At 48.1% G+C, this 14,955-nt stretch overlaps 1 protein-coding gene across 1 annotated transcript in view; it reads right to left on the reverse strand.

Annotated features, from left to right (window-relative positions):
* Nucleotides 1-14,955, reverse strand: part of COL6A3 (collagen, type VI, alpha 3) — a 91,482-nt gene that overhangs the window by 15,497 nt on the left and 61,030 nt on the right. The window contains exons 28-40 of the mRNA XM_010862047.1: nucleotides 14,358-14,420; nucleotides 12,409-12,459; nucleotides 12,178-12,213; nucleotides 11,515-11,577; nucleotides 10,432-10,494; nucleotides 9,161-9,193; nucleotides 9,040-9,076; nucleotides 8,918-8,929; nucleotides 8,324-8,817; nucleotides 6,383-6,479; nucleotides 4,754-5,452; nucleotides 3,460-3,562; nucleotides 20-448 (exon numbers count right to left, since the gene is read on the reverse strand). Of these exons, the coding sequence (XP_010860349.1) occupies nucleotides 20-448; nucleotides 3,460-3,562; nucleotides 4,754-5,452; nucleotides 6,383-6,479; nucleotides 8,324-8,817; nucleotides 8,918-8,929; nucleotides 9,040-9,076; nucleotides 9,161-9,193; nucleotides 10,432-10,494; nucleotides 11,515-11,577; nucleotides 12,178-12,213; nucleotides 12,409-12,459; nucleotides 14,358-14,420 (2,180 nt within the window). The remainder of the gene's footprint in view (nucleotides 1-19; nucleotides 449-3,459; nucleotides 3,563-4,753; nucleotides 5,453-6,382; nucleotides 6,480-8,323; nucleotides 8,818-8,917; nucleotides 8,930-9,039; nucleotides 9,077-9,160; nucleotides 9,194-10,431; nucleotides 10,495-11,514; nucleotides 11,578-12,177; nucleotides 12,214-12,408; nucleotides 12,460-14,357; nucleotides 14,421-14,955) is intronic.

The raw sequence follows: 14,955 nt of genomic DNA on the forward strand, positions 1-14,955 counted from the left end.
AGGTTTGGCTGCTGCAGGCTTCGCGGCTGCTGCAGGTCTGGCTGTGGCTGTCTTTGCCGCCTCGGGCCTGGCAGCCACCGGTTTGGTGGCCTCGGTCTTGGTGGCCATGAGCTTTGCAGCCTCGGTCTTAGTGGCTTCAGTCTTGGTGGCCGTGGGTTTTGCAGCCTCAGCCTTGGTGACCACAGGTTTGGCAGCTTCAGTCTTGGTGGCCTCAGTCTTGGTGGCCACGGGTTTGGTGGCCTCGGTCTTGGTGGCCACGGGCCTGGCACTGTCCGTCTTGGTGGCCACGGATCTCCCAGCTGCGGGTCTCTCATCCACAGGTCTCGTGGCAGCTGGCTTTGAGGCTGGCAGGTTCACCACTGTGATCGGTTTGGTGGTGGTGATCACCGGCTTCGTTGTGGTCACCAGTTTGGATGTAGGACTTGAAGTAACGTTATTAGGAACATTTCTGTTAAAATATATTAAATGTTATTTTGACTTGTACATATTTTCTCCTGCCATTTAAAACAGACAAAGACATAATTCCATGTGCTATGTAAAATTTGCTCTCTCAGCAAAACACATGCAGTAGTTTATATATATTACATACAATATTACATATACTAAATGTGTCCTTTTAGGATCTGTGCCACAGAAAAGACATTTAACAGCATATAAAAAATAGAATTATTAGAAGTGAAACTTCAATTTACTATAAATATACTTGTCATCTTATTTTCAATGTATAAAGTAAAACCAGGGAGAGAGTAAAGAAACAAAAATAAATATTGTCATTATAATAATACTTACCAATAATGAATAATAAAAAACAAAATAATATTTAAATAATACTCTAAATTCCAGGAGACAGTGGAGCACTGAGAAGCCTGGCATGTTACAATCCATGGGGTCAGAAAGAGTTAGGCATGACTTAGCAACTGAACAACAGACTAATTATAAAAACTGACCAACTGAAAAACACACTCCAAAAACTAAGCTCATTTAACAGCTACTCTCATTGTAAGAAGGTATCCATGCAGCAAGATGCCGTGTTGAGCTGGAAAACTATGAGGTCGACATATAAGTTCAGTCCCAGTACTCACTGTGTATTTTTGTTTGTACTAATTTCTGTGTGTGTAGTTGTTTCTCTCACAATTTATTAATTTATTCTGAATCCTTAAAAAGAATAACAACATAACCAGCAGACACGACAGCACAGACCCAGTTTTGTTTGTTTCTTATGCTGAGATGATTGTTATTGTTTTATAGAAGTGTCATGCTATATGGCATATACAGTATATTCTGTTCAAGTTGATATCATAAAACTTCAAACCCTACGTTGTTTTGTTCATTCTGTTTTCCTAAAGATAAAGTTGAGCCAACGTGATGGAATATTCAAGGGAAATTAGACAGATCATATTAAAAACCTAGAAAAATAGAACCTGTGGACCCAAATCTAGTAGGATGAGCATCACAGCACCAGAGGAGGGTCACTGTTGGATTAGGAATGATTTTCAACTTACCAGGCTTACCACACTTTTACCCTTATGGCAGAAAATGAAGAGGAACTAAAGAGCCTCTTGATGAAAGTGAAAGAGGAGAGAGAAAAAGTTGGCTTAAAACTCAACATTCAGAAAACCAAGATCATGGCATCTGGTCCCATCACTTCATGGCAAATAGATGGGGAAACAATGAAAACAGTGACAGACTTTATTTTGGGGGCTCCAAAATCACTGCAGACACTTTCTCCTTGGAAGAAAAGCTATTACAAACCTACTCAGCATGTTAAAAAGCAGAGACATTACTTTGCTGACAAAGGTCTGTCTAGTCAAAGCTATGGTTTTTCCAGTGGTCATGTATGGATGTGAGAGTTGGACTATAAAGAGGACTGAGTGATGTAGAATTGACGCTTTTGCACTGTGGGGTTGGAGAAGACTCTTAAGAGTCCCTTGGCCTGCAAGGAGATCCAACCAGTCTATCCTAAGGTGATCAGTCCTGAATATTCACTGGAAGGACTGATGCTGAAACTGAAACTCCAATACTTTGGCCACCTGATGCGAAGAGCTGACTCATTAGAAAAGACCCCAATGCTGGGAAAGATTGAAGGCAGGAGGAGAAGGGGATGACAGAGGATGAGATGGTTGGATGGTATCACCGACTCAATGGATATGAGTTTGAGCAAGATTTGGGAGTTGGTGATGAACAGGGAAGCCTGGCATGCTGCAGTCCATGGGTTGCAAAGAGTCAGACATGACTGAGTGATTGAACTGAACTGAGGCTAACATAAAGGCTCCCTGTGAGGACAGAGGCAAGAGCTGAAGGAGTTAAGGGATGCAGAGAGAAGTACGTAAGGGTGGTAGGAAGAGGCCACCTGGGGGTCAGCTAGGAGAAGCCAAGAAGTCACTTTGCAAGGCTAACCCGAATCTGCATCTCATTTGGACTCAACAGCCAAAACCTGCCTTTTCCCCAGAGTGTGACACTCCATCCTCTCTTGGAGGGCATGAATTGCTGGCACAGTGCTTGGCCCCAGTTCCTGTCACCATGCCCCGCTTTGGCAGTCCCCCCATCACACAGCCATACTGCTCTCCTCTCTGTTCCTGGATTTGACATCAACAACAGCACTGGACATAAGACCACAGAGCACGTGCCAAGTGGCCAGCATCACTGTGAGCACCGCAGCCCTACCCACCTCTCAACCCCCTCATGCTCTGTCCAGGAGATCATACATGTCGCCTCCTTCAGTAACCACCATCACCTATGCGAGTACAGCATTAATCCTTTTAAGAAGACTGGAGTCCATTTTTTGCTTCATGTGTCTAATCCTTCTATAGGAAATCATTGCACACTGGTTAGATTGCTGGGACATATGGCCCAAAGGCCCACCTTTCTCTGTACCCATGCTCTTAACAATGTGATGTGGCAGGTCTCCCCAACAGGTCCAGCTCACTACTCTTGAATCTAGCAAGGCTGGCTTTGGCCAGTGGAGCAGAGCATAGGGAACAGTGCGCCAGCTCCAGCCTGGACCTCAGCGGGGCTTGCCCACTTTCATCTCTCTTGGAACCCTGCCCAGTCTCCCTGGGTACAAATCCAGGCTTGCCACATAGAGCAGAGACAAGTGACCCATGTCAGACCACCCCAGACCATCAGTCCACAGCCGACCAGCAGCTGATCACAAGCATGTTAAGTGAGCCCCTTAGAGGCCAGAAGAACTGCCCAGCTGAGCCCAAACAAAACCCGCCAGCCCACAGAATTGCAAATTAAACAGTTGTTATTGTCAGTCACTAAGCTTCAGGTAGTTCGTTACACAGCAAAAACCAATGGAGACGACAGATTCTTCTCCGGAAATGCTCCACGTGACCTCTGGGAAGTCCCATTTTCTGGATTTCAGCATCCTCACCCCATAAAGTTATGTGTTGGCTAAAGGACCTGTGCGTGCCCTCTAGCACTCTCACTTCTGAGACACTTCTTATCATCACTTACATTTGTTTGTAACCAAACTGCACGAGATTCTTTGCCGGTTGGTCTGCTTGGAACCAATCACACTGTTTCCTGATATCTGGGGACAGGTAGAAAGCATCTTTACCTAGAGGGAAAAAAAAATTTAAGTGCACGTGAACCACACGCAAATTAAAATTACTCTGCTAAGGAGTTAAATGGATCACACAGTAGGTAGTCCATAAACACTTGTTGAATCAATTCATTCTTCCAGATGATCTAAATCCAGTGATTTGAAACATGAAGCGTAACGGTCCTCAGTCCATAAAGCACCTTAAATCAGTATCTTCTATTTGGCGATATTTGGGTGATTAGGTTAAAGGTGACATTTACTCAGTGTGCAGGAAGACAGGAATAGAGGAGAAATCAAGTGCAGAGCTAAGTAAGCTCCAAGCTCTTGAACGTCAGATTAGAATCAACATTTACAATGCTGACATTACTGTCAACATTTTCTCAATGCTATTTAAGGAAGCTTCTGTTTTTAAACTTCTGAAGACAGAAATAGTGACCCCTGCGTGAACTTGCCAGCCCAGCTTTGCTTTACATTTTTTTTCCCTAAAATTTTATGGGGGGGTGGTGGTGGTGCAGAGTATACTTTATAAAGCTCCCTTGTTTGTAAGACGTTCCTGTGCTGACTCTGGACAAGGCAGTGGTGAATGCTACACCTCCCCCAGGACGTGTGGTCTACGGGGACCACAGATCCAGAAATGAATGACAAGAGGCCATGGAACAGATGCAGTAAGTACAGCATCCAGATTAATGATGCTCAAGCCTTGGGCGTGGGAAGCACCCCAGTGAGAAGGGGCACATGGAGGGAATTTTTGAAGATGAACGTGGGTTCACTGCTAAAGCAGGGTGGAGAGCATTTCAACGAGCGAGAGCCACAACAGCAAAGGCTTGGAAGCAGCCAAGTGTGGGGTTGGGGGGTGAGATCAGATCAACTCTGCTCCTTCTAGAAGCTTCCCTGGTCCCCCAGGGGACACACTTCAGTGTGACCAGCATGCTTAGGGTCGGGCATAATAAATGTGCACTTGACCCCCATGCCCGCCTCGACCATCAGCCCCCAGGAGCACAGCCTGTGGCTGGGAGAAGCCCAGTCAAGTCCGGTTGAACAAACAAGTGGAAGAAGGCAGGATTCCCATCTATGTCCACTGCAACCCCAGCTCCTACCAGTGTGTCTGGGACGTGGGAGATGCCAATAGACACCGGCTGAATGAATGGACAGGTCGACGTGGGCACACCAGCTATCATTCCCAAACCAAGGGCACACAGGACTCACTGCTGACGAAGGATGGCAGCAGCCTCCCAAAGCGCATTAGGGGCTCCTCGTTGAGCTCGGTCGACTTGTCCACTAGCTTGAAGAAGACGTCGTTGGGCTCGCTGGCAGAGCTGTACAGTTCCTTGACATTCACCTTCCTGCCAATGCCCAGGATCACGAAGAAGTAGCCTTTGCACTTGGCCTGTAGGATGGCTCTCTGGGCCTCCTCCAGCTGCTGCTTCTGCACCTCGCCCGTCAGCATCAGCACCACGATCTTCAGGTCCCGGGGGTTGGGAGCGCTTTCGAAGATGTTCTCAATGGTGTAGTCGATGGCGCGGCCCAAAGCCCTGGTCCCCTGCAGCTGGGTCATCCTGCTGCCAAGGAAGGCCAGCAGCTTCTCTTTGGAGCCGTAGTCGGTCAGGGAGAACTCCACTTTCACAGGCGGCACACTGGCGTTGTCCACCGCCTCGTAGGGCGCATGCTGCACCACCGCCACGCGGGCAAAGTGCTGGGAGGCCTTGGGGTCTGGGCTCACATCCAGCTGTCGGACCAGGTACTCGATGTACTTCCTCATCTCGTTGAACTGGAACGGGGTGGTGGACTCGGAGCTATCTAAGATGAAAGCCATGTCGATGTCCACGTCACTGCCTGCTGCCCTCCGGTCCCTGAAGGAAGGCCTCCAGCTGCCGAATCCACAGGATGGGTCAATGTTGCAGATGTCTAGAAAGAAGCATGGCAGCCTGTTTATTCTGTCACTCTCAGAGTGAGAAACTGCACGTCAGTCTGCAGAGGGTCTGGGGTCATTAAAATTGTCACATAATGTACAACTATGTATACCTTGCTGACATTATCGTGGCCAGATTTCAGTTTTCATCACCTAACACTTACAACTGAGTGACTTCACCATCACTTTTCACTTTCCTGCACTGGAGAGGGAAATGGCAACCCACTCCAGTGTTCTTGCCTGGAGAATCCCAGGGACGGAGAGCCTGGTGGGCTGCCGTCTATGGGGTTGCACAGAGTCAGACACAACTGAAGTGACTTAGCATTAACACTTACCAGGGGAAACTAATCAGCAAGCTAAAATCCTTTTTAATATGGCTTTGGGTTCGATCCCCGGGTCAGGAAGATCCCCTGGACGAGGGCATAGCAACCTACTCCAGTATTCTTGCCTGGAGAATCCCATGGACAGAGGAGCTTGGCAGGCTATAGTCCATGGGGTCAAAAAGAGTCAGACACGACTAAGCAGTGAACACTTTTGGCATAATGCAAGAGTCAGAAGGGTGGAGAAGGGAAGAAAAGCACCTCACTTCTCTGCCACTCCTTGAAGAGTGTTTTCCAGAAAGTCTCAAAGCCAGATTATTAATTTCTGGACTCCAAGGTCAAAACATAAGCGGAGCCCACTTACTCCTTTATTACCTATGGAACCCAACGCTCTCCTAACAGAGACAGGCTCTGTTTGGGGCGAGTCCGCTTCAGGCATGGAAAGTACATATGCAGCATTTACACCGGTAAATACAGGGCCACGTGAATCTTCATATAACTCAGGCTTTTTGTACACATGGTGATTATTCACTCAGTGTCCCCCTGTGGACGGTGTGTTTTGGCAATTGCCGCTGGACAGGCTTTCCTCTTGGAGAAGCACCTTACCCAAGCAGACGTGACACGTCAGGACATTCTTCAAGAAGTCTGTGAGGTCTCCGCCAGCAGGAAGGACAAGGGCATGTCCCACCGCTGTGTTATTGATCTGGTTTAAACAAAAAGAAATGTTCAGGAGGAATATACTGGACGTTACCATTTGAGAATACAGCTGAAGAAAACATTAGAGTCACATCAATTAAATAACCCCCCAATAGCTTCTCTTTCTTAGGAAGTGGGGTTAGGAAGGAAGGCACTGATTATAATAGAAAAGCACAGGTTTTCTTCCAACGAGATGAGCTGGAGTTCAAACCCCTCTCCTGCACTCTGCTGGACCTGAAGCAAAGCTATTTAACTTCTCTGGAATTCAGTTTCCTCTGCTGCAATCTGGGATTAATGGTAGATACCCATGAAGTTATTTGGAGGATTAAATTAGGTAATGAAGCTTAAGTGCCTGGTATAGTCTCCAGCAAACAGCAGGGTCCTCAATGTTAACTGTTATTTCTAGCAACAATAATAGCAACTAGCCAACATTGGCTCCATCCCTCTTTCATGTGCCCAGGTCCAGAAAGGGATTTAACAACAAAACAAGCAATCACTTCCAGAAGATTTTAAAAGTCCTGCCAATCACAGCCTCTGACACACCATCAGTAATTATTTATTTTGTGAATAATTGAATGCATGAATAACTGACTGCCTGAAACTACCCTTTTGAGAAACACGCATGGTGGCACTTCCCTAGCGGTCCAACGGTTAAGAATCCGCCTGCCAGTGCAGGGGGCCTCAGGTTCAATCCCTGGACCAGGAAGATCCCACATGCCTCAGGGCAACGAAACCTGTGTGCCACAACTACTGAGCCTGTGCACCTAGAGCCCGTGCTTTGCAACAAGAGAAGCCACTGCAGTGAGAAGCCCAAGCACTGCAACTGGAGAGAGCCCGTGCACAGCAGCAAAGACCCAGTGAGGCCAATAAACAAACAGGTAAAAAGGAACATGCAAGGTTCTGGATCACTTGGCCCTCATAAGGGGAGATGTACATACATGAGACCCTGATAGGAACATACAGCTGGTAAACCAAAGGCAGAGACTCAACCCAATACCTGGTGCTCAAACTGGCCTGAAGTTTGGCAGAACAAACCCTGAGAGATGGCACCAGTGACCCAACTCTCCCTGGCTGATGTGGCAGTGATAAAACCATAGACTACTTGGTTTGGAAAGGAAGATGTTAGAGACCAGTTCACCCCTCTGGAGCTGAGAAACCTGAGCCACAGAGAGATAAGGGGGAGGGCCATGTTACTCTCAGTGACTTGAAGCCAGAAGGTGACTGAATTAAAACTAGAGCCAAGATCCTGGTCCCGCTGTTTCCCTTCTTGACCATCATTCACCCATCCTGGACAGCACAACCAGGATTGGCATTGAGCAAAGACTGATTAAATTGATCAACTGATCAACTGATTTTATATATTGATTGATTGATCATTATTGATTGATCAATAATTGATTAATTATTTTATATATTATCTATCATTATAACAATTATACAAGTTATTTAAGCAAATGACAAGGGAGTGCTTAGCTGTTTCACAGGCAGAAGCTAAAGCTTCCGTGTTATTTGTTTAAATGACTTGTTTAATTGTTAGATGGCAATTAACAATGGCTGAGAAACGCCTGAATACGGATGCATTCTGGGGGTTGGCTCGCTGATGTCCCTAGGGGAGGGAGGGCTCCCAGGGTCAGCCTGGGAGCATCTCTTCCAAGATTCAAGGAGGGACCCGGTGGGAATAAGTCACAGGCACTTGGATGTCCAGAGCCATCAGGATGTTCCAGAAATCCCAGCTTAGATACCAGCCTCATCTAGACACTTTGAGAAGCTATAGGGTGCAAACTGGTCCCAGATTTGGGCACGGATGTGCCCGAGTGCCTTCTCAGAGCCCAGGATGCCTGGAACACAGACCTGTAGGGCATTGATCAGCTGCCGGTCCTCCTGGCTTGTGAGGAACAAGGGTGTGATCCCAGCATCTGAGAGCTTGAGCACAGCCTCCCGGAGCTGTGGGGTCGCCCTCGTGGGCTTATTGCTGAAGAACACTGCCACCTTCCTCATCAGGAACCCGCTCCGCACACGCTTAAACGTGTTTCTGGCCACAAAGGACATGGCGGTTTCCAGGCTCTGCTGCTTGGAGGTCAGCGACACCTGCAGGTTCTTGATCTTGTCCAGGAGGACGGACTTCTTCTTGGAGTCGGCAAAGCGGATCTCCGTGGTAACCTCGTTGTTGTAAGTGACCACGGCCACGCGGGCCCCCCTCGGGCAGTTGCTCTCGGCGATGGTCAGGTCGTCCAGAATCTTGAGGACCACCTCCCTCATCTGGCTGAACCTGTCCTGGGTGACCCCCTCTGAGGTGTCCAAGGCGAAAGCCAGCTCCGTCGGGAAGACGGGGCACTCCAGGGGCCCTGTGGGAAGTGGGGGAGGGAGGTTCACAGACACACTACTTACCAGAAAAGGGGACTTCTGCTTCCCTCAGAAGGAAATCCAGTCATCGAGCTAACTTACCGTAACAGCAAGCTGGAAAAGAACAGAGGAGCATGAAAGCCATGTTCACCGGGCTTCCACACGCAAGATTCCACACACAAGAATAAAACCGCGGTGCAGACAGCAGAAGATAGCGTACTTACGGCATTTATCTTTGATGCTCTGGACCAGCGCACATTGCTGAAAAAGGGAAGGAGAGAAGGCGTAAGAAGGCGGACAGGAGGCTCACAGGGCAAGGGCTCATGCAGCACGCGTGCAACTTACGTCCATTGAGTCGCCTCTACCGCCTTTGTAACCCTGCAAAACAAGGACGGGCGAGACCTCGCACACCTGCAGGTGTGGAGCGTCCCGCAGAGGAAGAGCCCGGGCCCATGGACGCACACCAGAGGAAGCGAGGTGGTCCCTGGCCGGCCTTGATCCTTCACAGGCTCTCCCTCTAAATTTGACTTAACTGCTCCAGGAGCGAAAGAGAGACAGAAGTATCTCCAGGTGAGGCTATCAGCCCTGCGTCCTGAAAACCAGGATGCTCATCACCAATCAGGGTAAACCACACATTCGAGCTTGAGTCTAAATGCCACTTCCCCAAGGAGAACAGATCTGCCTTCCCCCCCGACTCTGCCCCTAGCTTCCCACGTCCTGTTGCAGGAGGGACACCCGGAAGTCAAGAGAGCTACTGTGAGGCTCCAGGTCCAAGCATCCTGGCTGGATTCCACCCCCAGGATACACCCACAGCTGCCCTCGACATCTCATCCCAGTGTGTGGCTGCCGAGGGTCAGGCTGTCCTCTCGTGGGCTAGCCAGCATCTTTCCGTCCAGCTGTGCCTGCTCGCCTCTCACTGTCACTGGACTAACCATTGCCCATTAAAGGCTCCCCTCAGTTAAACCCCTGACTCTGCCTTCTTCTCCTGGGTTCAACCAGCCCAACCCTTCAACATGTTCTTTCAGAGATTATTTTCCTTCCTGCGTTATCTTCCCCACTCTTCTTTGAACTTCATCAATTTCAATGTCAGAAGACAGTACCGGGAGAAATTCAAGCAAGGAAACAAAGACGTTTGTAATGAAGGATGTTTAAGGGCTGGAGAAGGGCGCCCTCATGGTTCCAGGTGGCAGGTCACTAGTGGGGTTTCAACTATGAACCCCTTGGGGACGTTATAGCCCAAAGGGAGTCTCCTCCAAACCGAGATCTCTACTAAACTTCCTCAAGATGCAATCAAGAGGTATTTAGATGCGTTTACTTTTCTTTGCCCTCTACACAAACCTCAAAACCTACACTAGGAAATTTTAAAGGCAACTTACAATACACCCTGGATTACAGAATTTCGCATGAAATTTGCTTTACCATCGTCTTGGTACTCTAAAATTCAAAAAGTCTTTTCTTCATTGTGATATCAAAAAGGGAACTGGTTAAAAAGCAAATAAACAACAAAAATGCAGACAACTCTTTCGTAAGGAAAGGAGACAGTGGAAAGTCTTCAAGGGCCATGTGTAAGACTCCCAGCCCTCAGGCAGCTCGACTGGGAATGGGTAGGTACTTACAGATGGCCCTGGGTAACCGGGGTCTCCCTTCTGTCCAGCTATCCCTGGAGGTCCCGAGTTTCCCTAGAAGCAGAATACACATGGCTCAGTTGTGACAGAAAAGGGAGAATTCTCAGTTCCTACAGTTGGACGGGGTGGTAGATGTGATCTTGTCCGACGTTCCCCATCACCAAGAGGAATCTTTCATTTCAAGAGGCCTTCAGTGTGGGGACAAGTGGCCCTAGCAAAACAGAGTGCATCTCCCCAAACTCTGTTCTCTGGCAGGTCAAGGGGAGAGGATGCTGGAACCTTTAATAAGACCACAATGGATGTGCAAGAAATCAGGAACTGACAGATCGTGAGCTCACTCTTCGAACGTAGAGAACCAATCCAGTGTTTTCAGACTCCATCGTGAGTAGTATATGATCTAGTTTGAATGTCCTCACTGAGCAAATTAACTGGATGATGATGATGAATTTAACTGGATTTTAAGCTAAAAATACCTGTTAGACGCCTTTCCCTGTTTCTAGGTCACAAATTGCTAATTCAAGACTCAGTGCAATTTTAGAGGATGAGTAAATATCCTCTAGGGAGAAAAACACACAACAAAAAGTAGCTTAAGAAAGAGGAGCCTTAGCACAATGGGGAGACGAGGGAATACAGGGTCTCAGCCTTGCTCGACCCGAGCCTGGAACCCTGGTGAACACTTTGTGTGTCTCATGAAATCGTGTCTGCAACATCCAATGGGCATGACCAATGACTGTGTCCACACAGACTTTCAACATCACTCATTCTGAGTCCCCTGGTGCCATGCATGGGGTGGACCGTGGACTAGTGACCCTCGAGATGTATCAGAGGAGGGGGCCCTCCAGGCCTCCCTGCAGGGGAGCATAACCAAAGGGAGACAGCGCCGACACAGCTGCAGGGGGTCAGGAGGACGTCAGCCCAGGGTTAGGGCTCCTCTACTCCCACTCCCACAATCTCCAGCCGGGTCACAGGTGAAGAAGGGTAACTCTGAAAGAAGCAATGGAGTCTTCAGGGTTCAGGCCTGCTGCCACGAAGGTTCTGGCTCTCCACCTTCGGCCAAGGGGCAGGCAAACTTACCCTTCGGCCTCTGATGCCTTTGGGTCCCGGTGGTCCGTCTGTCCCTGGCTCACCAGGATTGCCCTGGGAAGACAGCCAGGAAGCAGCACATTAAGCTCTGGAGTGGCAAGTCCAACTGAGGGTCCCTGGGGACCTCCGAAGCACACTACCCAGGGAAGCCAAATGGATTTGGCTGGACTTTGATGGACTTTTCCACTGAGTTACCAGTATAGACTTAGTCTAACGTTATTGAACTTAGAATTCACATTAATGACAGCATTATATAGATTACTGGAGAAGGAAATGGCAACCCACTCCAATGTTCTTGCCTAGAGAATCCTGTGGACGGAGGAGCCTGGTGGGCTGCTATCCCTGGGGTCACACAGAGTCAGACATGACTGAATCGACTCAGCATGCACGCATCCATGTGTATAGATTATAGCATCTTAAGGTTTATATTTTATTGCAGTGTCATTATTTAATCCTCACAAGGGCCATGCCAAGTGCATATTGTCATCTTCATCTGACTGATGAAGGAAGGTCTTAGAGAAGCTGGGTCTTTCCCAGGGTCACTCAGTTAGTGTCTGACCCACGACTGGACCCGAGATACAGTGACCTTCAGCCGTGCTCCCATCAGACTCATTCAAAACAATGAAGATGTTTACCCACTAGGGGAATGCTTACCTTTGGACCTGGGTATCCAGGGAATCCTCTTTCTCCCTATAAAAGATAAATAAATGACTCAATATTTGGGTCCCAGCTTAAAATCATCTAACATAAATTATTCTCAAGCAGAACAGAAATAGATCCAGTGTCACCAAGAGAAAAAGTTCACCATGTTACGATTAAATTTTGTGAGATAAATCTTTAAAACTACAACATGTCAGAGTTCCAGACTCCTCGGCAGATACATACCTTCTTGCCTATGCGACCTTCGCTGCCAACTCCATCTCGCCCATCATCTCCCTGAAAGAACGGAAAGACAGCATTGCTGCAGGGGCCCATGTCAGGCGCTCCACGACCTTCTCTGTCTAAAGCCCTGAGCAGTGCGTCAGATCAGGGTATAGTTCAGGGAAAGTTCCTACACCCACCCACCCTTCAGTGTGAACTAGACCGTGTCTATAGGCGGGTGAGCTTCGTGGACTACAATGTGAAAAACTGCTACAAGCTATTGGTAACGATGCTGTTTGGATGTAGAATCAAAGAGTCATGGAGCCAGGGAATCTTAAGAGTCGACAGGACTCTTGAAGGTCACCTTGACCTATGGATCTATGAGTCTTTGTTGTTGGTTTAGTTGCTAAGTCATGTCCGACTCTTTTTCAACCCCAAGGACTGTAGCCCACAAGCTTCTCTGTCCATGGGATTTCCCAGGCAAGAATACTGGAGTGGGTTGCCATTTCCTCCCCAGGGGATCTTCCCAACCCAGGGGCTGAACTGGAATCCCCTGCAGTGACAAGCAAATTCTTTACCACTGAGCCACCAGGGAAGCCCCATGAGTCTTTGATTCTACTTCAAAGAAAGAACACGGGGCTCAACCTACACCTTCCTGAGTCTTCTCTGCTCAGCCCCTGCTCCCCTCTCCTGGGCGCTCCTTCCCTTCCTTCCAGGTCACACCTCTAGATTTCCTTTCTTCCCAAAACCCGTCTCCCTATACTCAGAGATTTGTCCCTGTCACTCTCTCCTGGGGGGCTCTCTGAACTGGACATTGTTCATTATTCCAAAAGAATCAAAAGAATGTACTTGAAATATACAATAATACCTCTAAAACACATGCAGAACATGCTCCTTAGTTAATTTACAGTTTTAAACAACTAAAGAGTTGTTGCCCCAAATTAACAGAAACAGAAACAAGAAGAGATTTTTTTTCAATGATTTGAGTAGTTTTTAAAGTTTGATCTTATTTTTCCCCTCTGCTTCTGAGACGAAGTAATAGCAATGGATTTTTAAACTGCCATTCACTATAGAGAAATTACAAACACAAGAATAATAATGTCAAGCTTTGGGATCACGGGTCAAATCAACCTGGCCCATGTATGTAGTATTTAGGTGTCATAACTCATCTTAGGAAACTCCCCAATGTCCTGGAGATATTTTTTTTTTCCTAGATAGAAATATATGTTACAACATTATTGTAAGTAAGCACTTAGAGGATTTTTAAATATTTTTAAAATGAATTCTCAAAGTAAGAATTTCCATTCTGGGATATCTCATTCCTTCCCTGGTGGCTCAGATGGTAAAGAATCTGGCTGCCAATGCAGCAGACCCGGGTTTGATCCCTGGGTTAGGAAGGTCCCCTGGAGAAGGAAATGGCAACCCACTCCAGTCTTCTTGCCTGGATAATTCTATGGCAAGAGGAGCCTGGCAGGCTATAGTCCATGGGGTCGCAAAGAGTCGGACAGGAGTGAGCAACTAACACTTTCACGTTCATATCTCATTCAAAACAAACTGTTTCAGTCTGAACTGAGATCTTATCAAAGCTCACTCCATTTTAAACCAAGGACATTTATTTCTTTACAGAAAAGCTCCATCTAGTTGGACTTGAAAAGCATTTGCAAGTCCTGAAATGAAGGTGGTTCGAGGGTCAAGACACCGCCACATTCACTCCTAAGGAAAAAAAAATCTAGAAAAACTACCTTTATTCACTATCCCTCCAATGAAATAAGAAGTATTTTGAAACTCATAAGCACCAAGTTTCACTATTTTCAATCACATCCCCAGTAACATAAGAAGCAGCTTGTCTCTGCGTGGAACCAACCTAAGCGGCAATGACAAAGCCCAGCCCAGCCCAAGGCCCAACTCCCTGCTCCCCGAGCATCTCAGCAGAGTCGACAGAAGCCAGGGCCCCATGCACGTGGCGACCTTACCGTCTCCCCACGAGGACCCCGGTTCCCGATGCTCCCCTTAGGTCCTGGATCTCCGGGCTCACCCTAGACATGAGAAACAGGGCTGAGACGACTCAAACTGTGGTTTCAGGACTGCGCTTGCTCTGGGTGATGTCACTGGCAGGTTGTCACAAGCTGCCAGCTTCACCTTTTAGATTTTGAGGTTAGTGAGTTTTTTACATTGCAGGGCTCATGCGTGAACGCCTGGAAGAGAATCCAGGCAGGCTTCCATGCTTCTTCTTTCCCTCATCACAGCAAGGGGACAGGCTGCCGGGGAGGAGAGAGAGGCAGGCACAGGAAAGAGGGCTGTGTGGAGTCAGCAGCGAAACCCCGAGGCCACACCCGGGGCAGAGAGGTGAGTCTGAGTTGCCTGAACTCACTGCTCTCCCTGAGAAATGCTGCGTCTCGGACGAAGGACAGCAGCTCTTCCCGGGGCTTACAGACCGTCAGCCTGCATCCAGCAAGCTGCTGTTACCCAAAGCCGCCGGGCTCTGGGGCCCTTGGACCAGCTGCGTGCGGCCAGCGAGGCTGCCGGCCCATCTGGAGAACACTCAGAGCGTCTGGAGGCAGTCCCGGGGGG

This window comes from Bison bison, unplaced genomic scaffold, assembly GCF_000754665.1.
Source record: "Bison bison bison isolate TAMUID 2011002044 unplaced genomic scaffold, Bison_UMD1.0 scf7180017864475, whole genome shotgun sequence".
NCBI classification, from domain to species: Eukaryota; Metazoa; Chordata; class Mammalia; order Artiodactyla; family Bovidae; genus Bison; species Bison bison.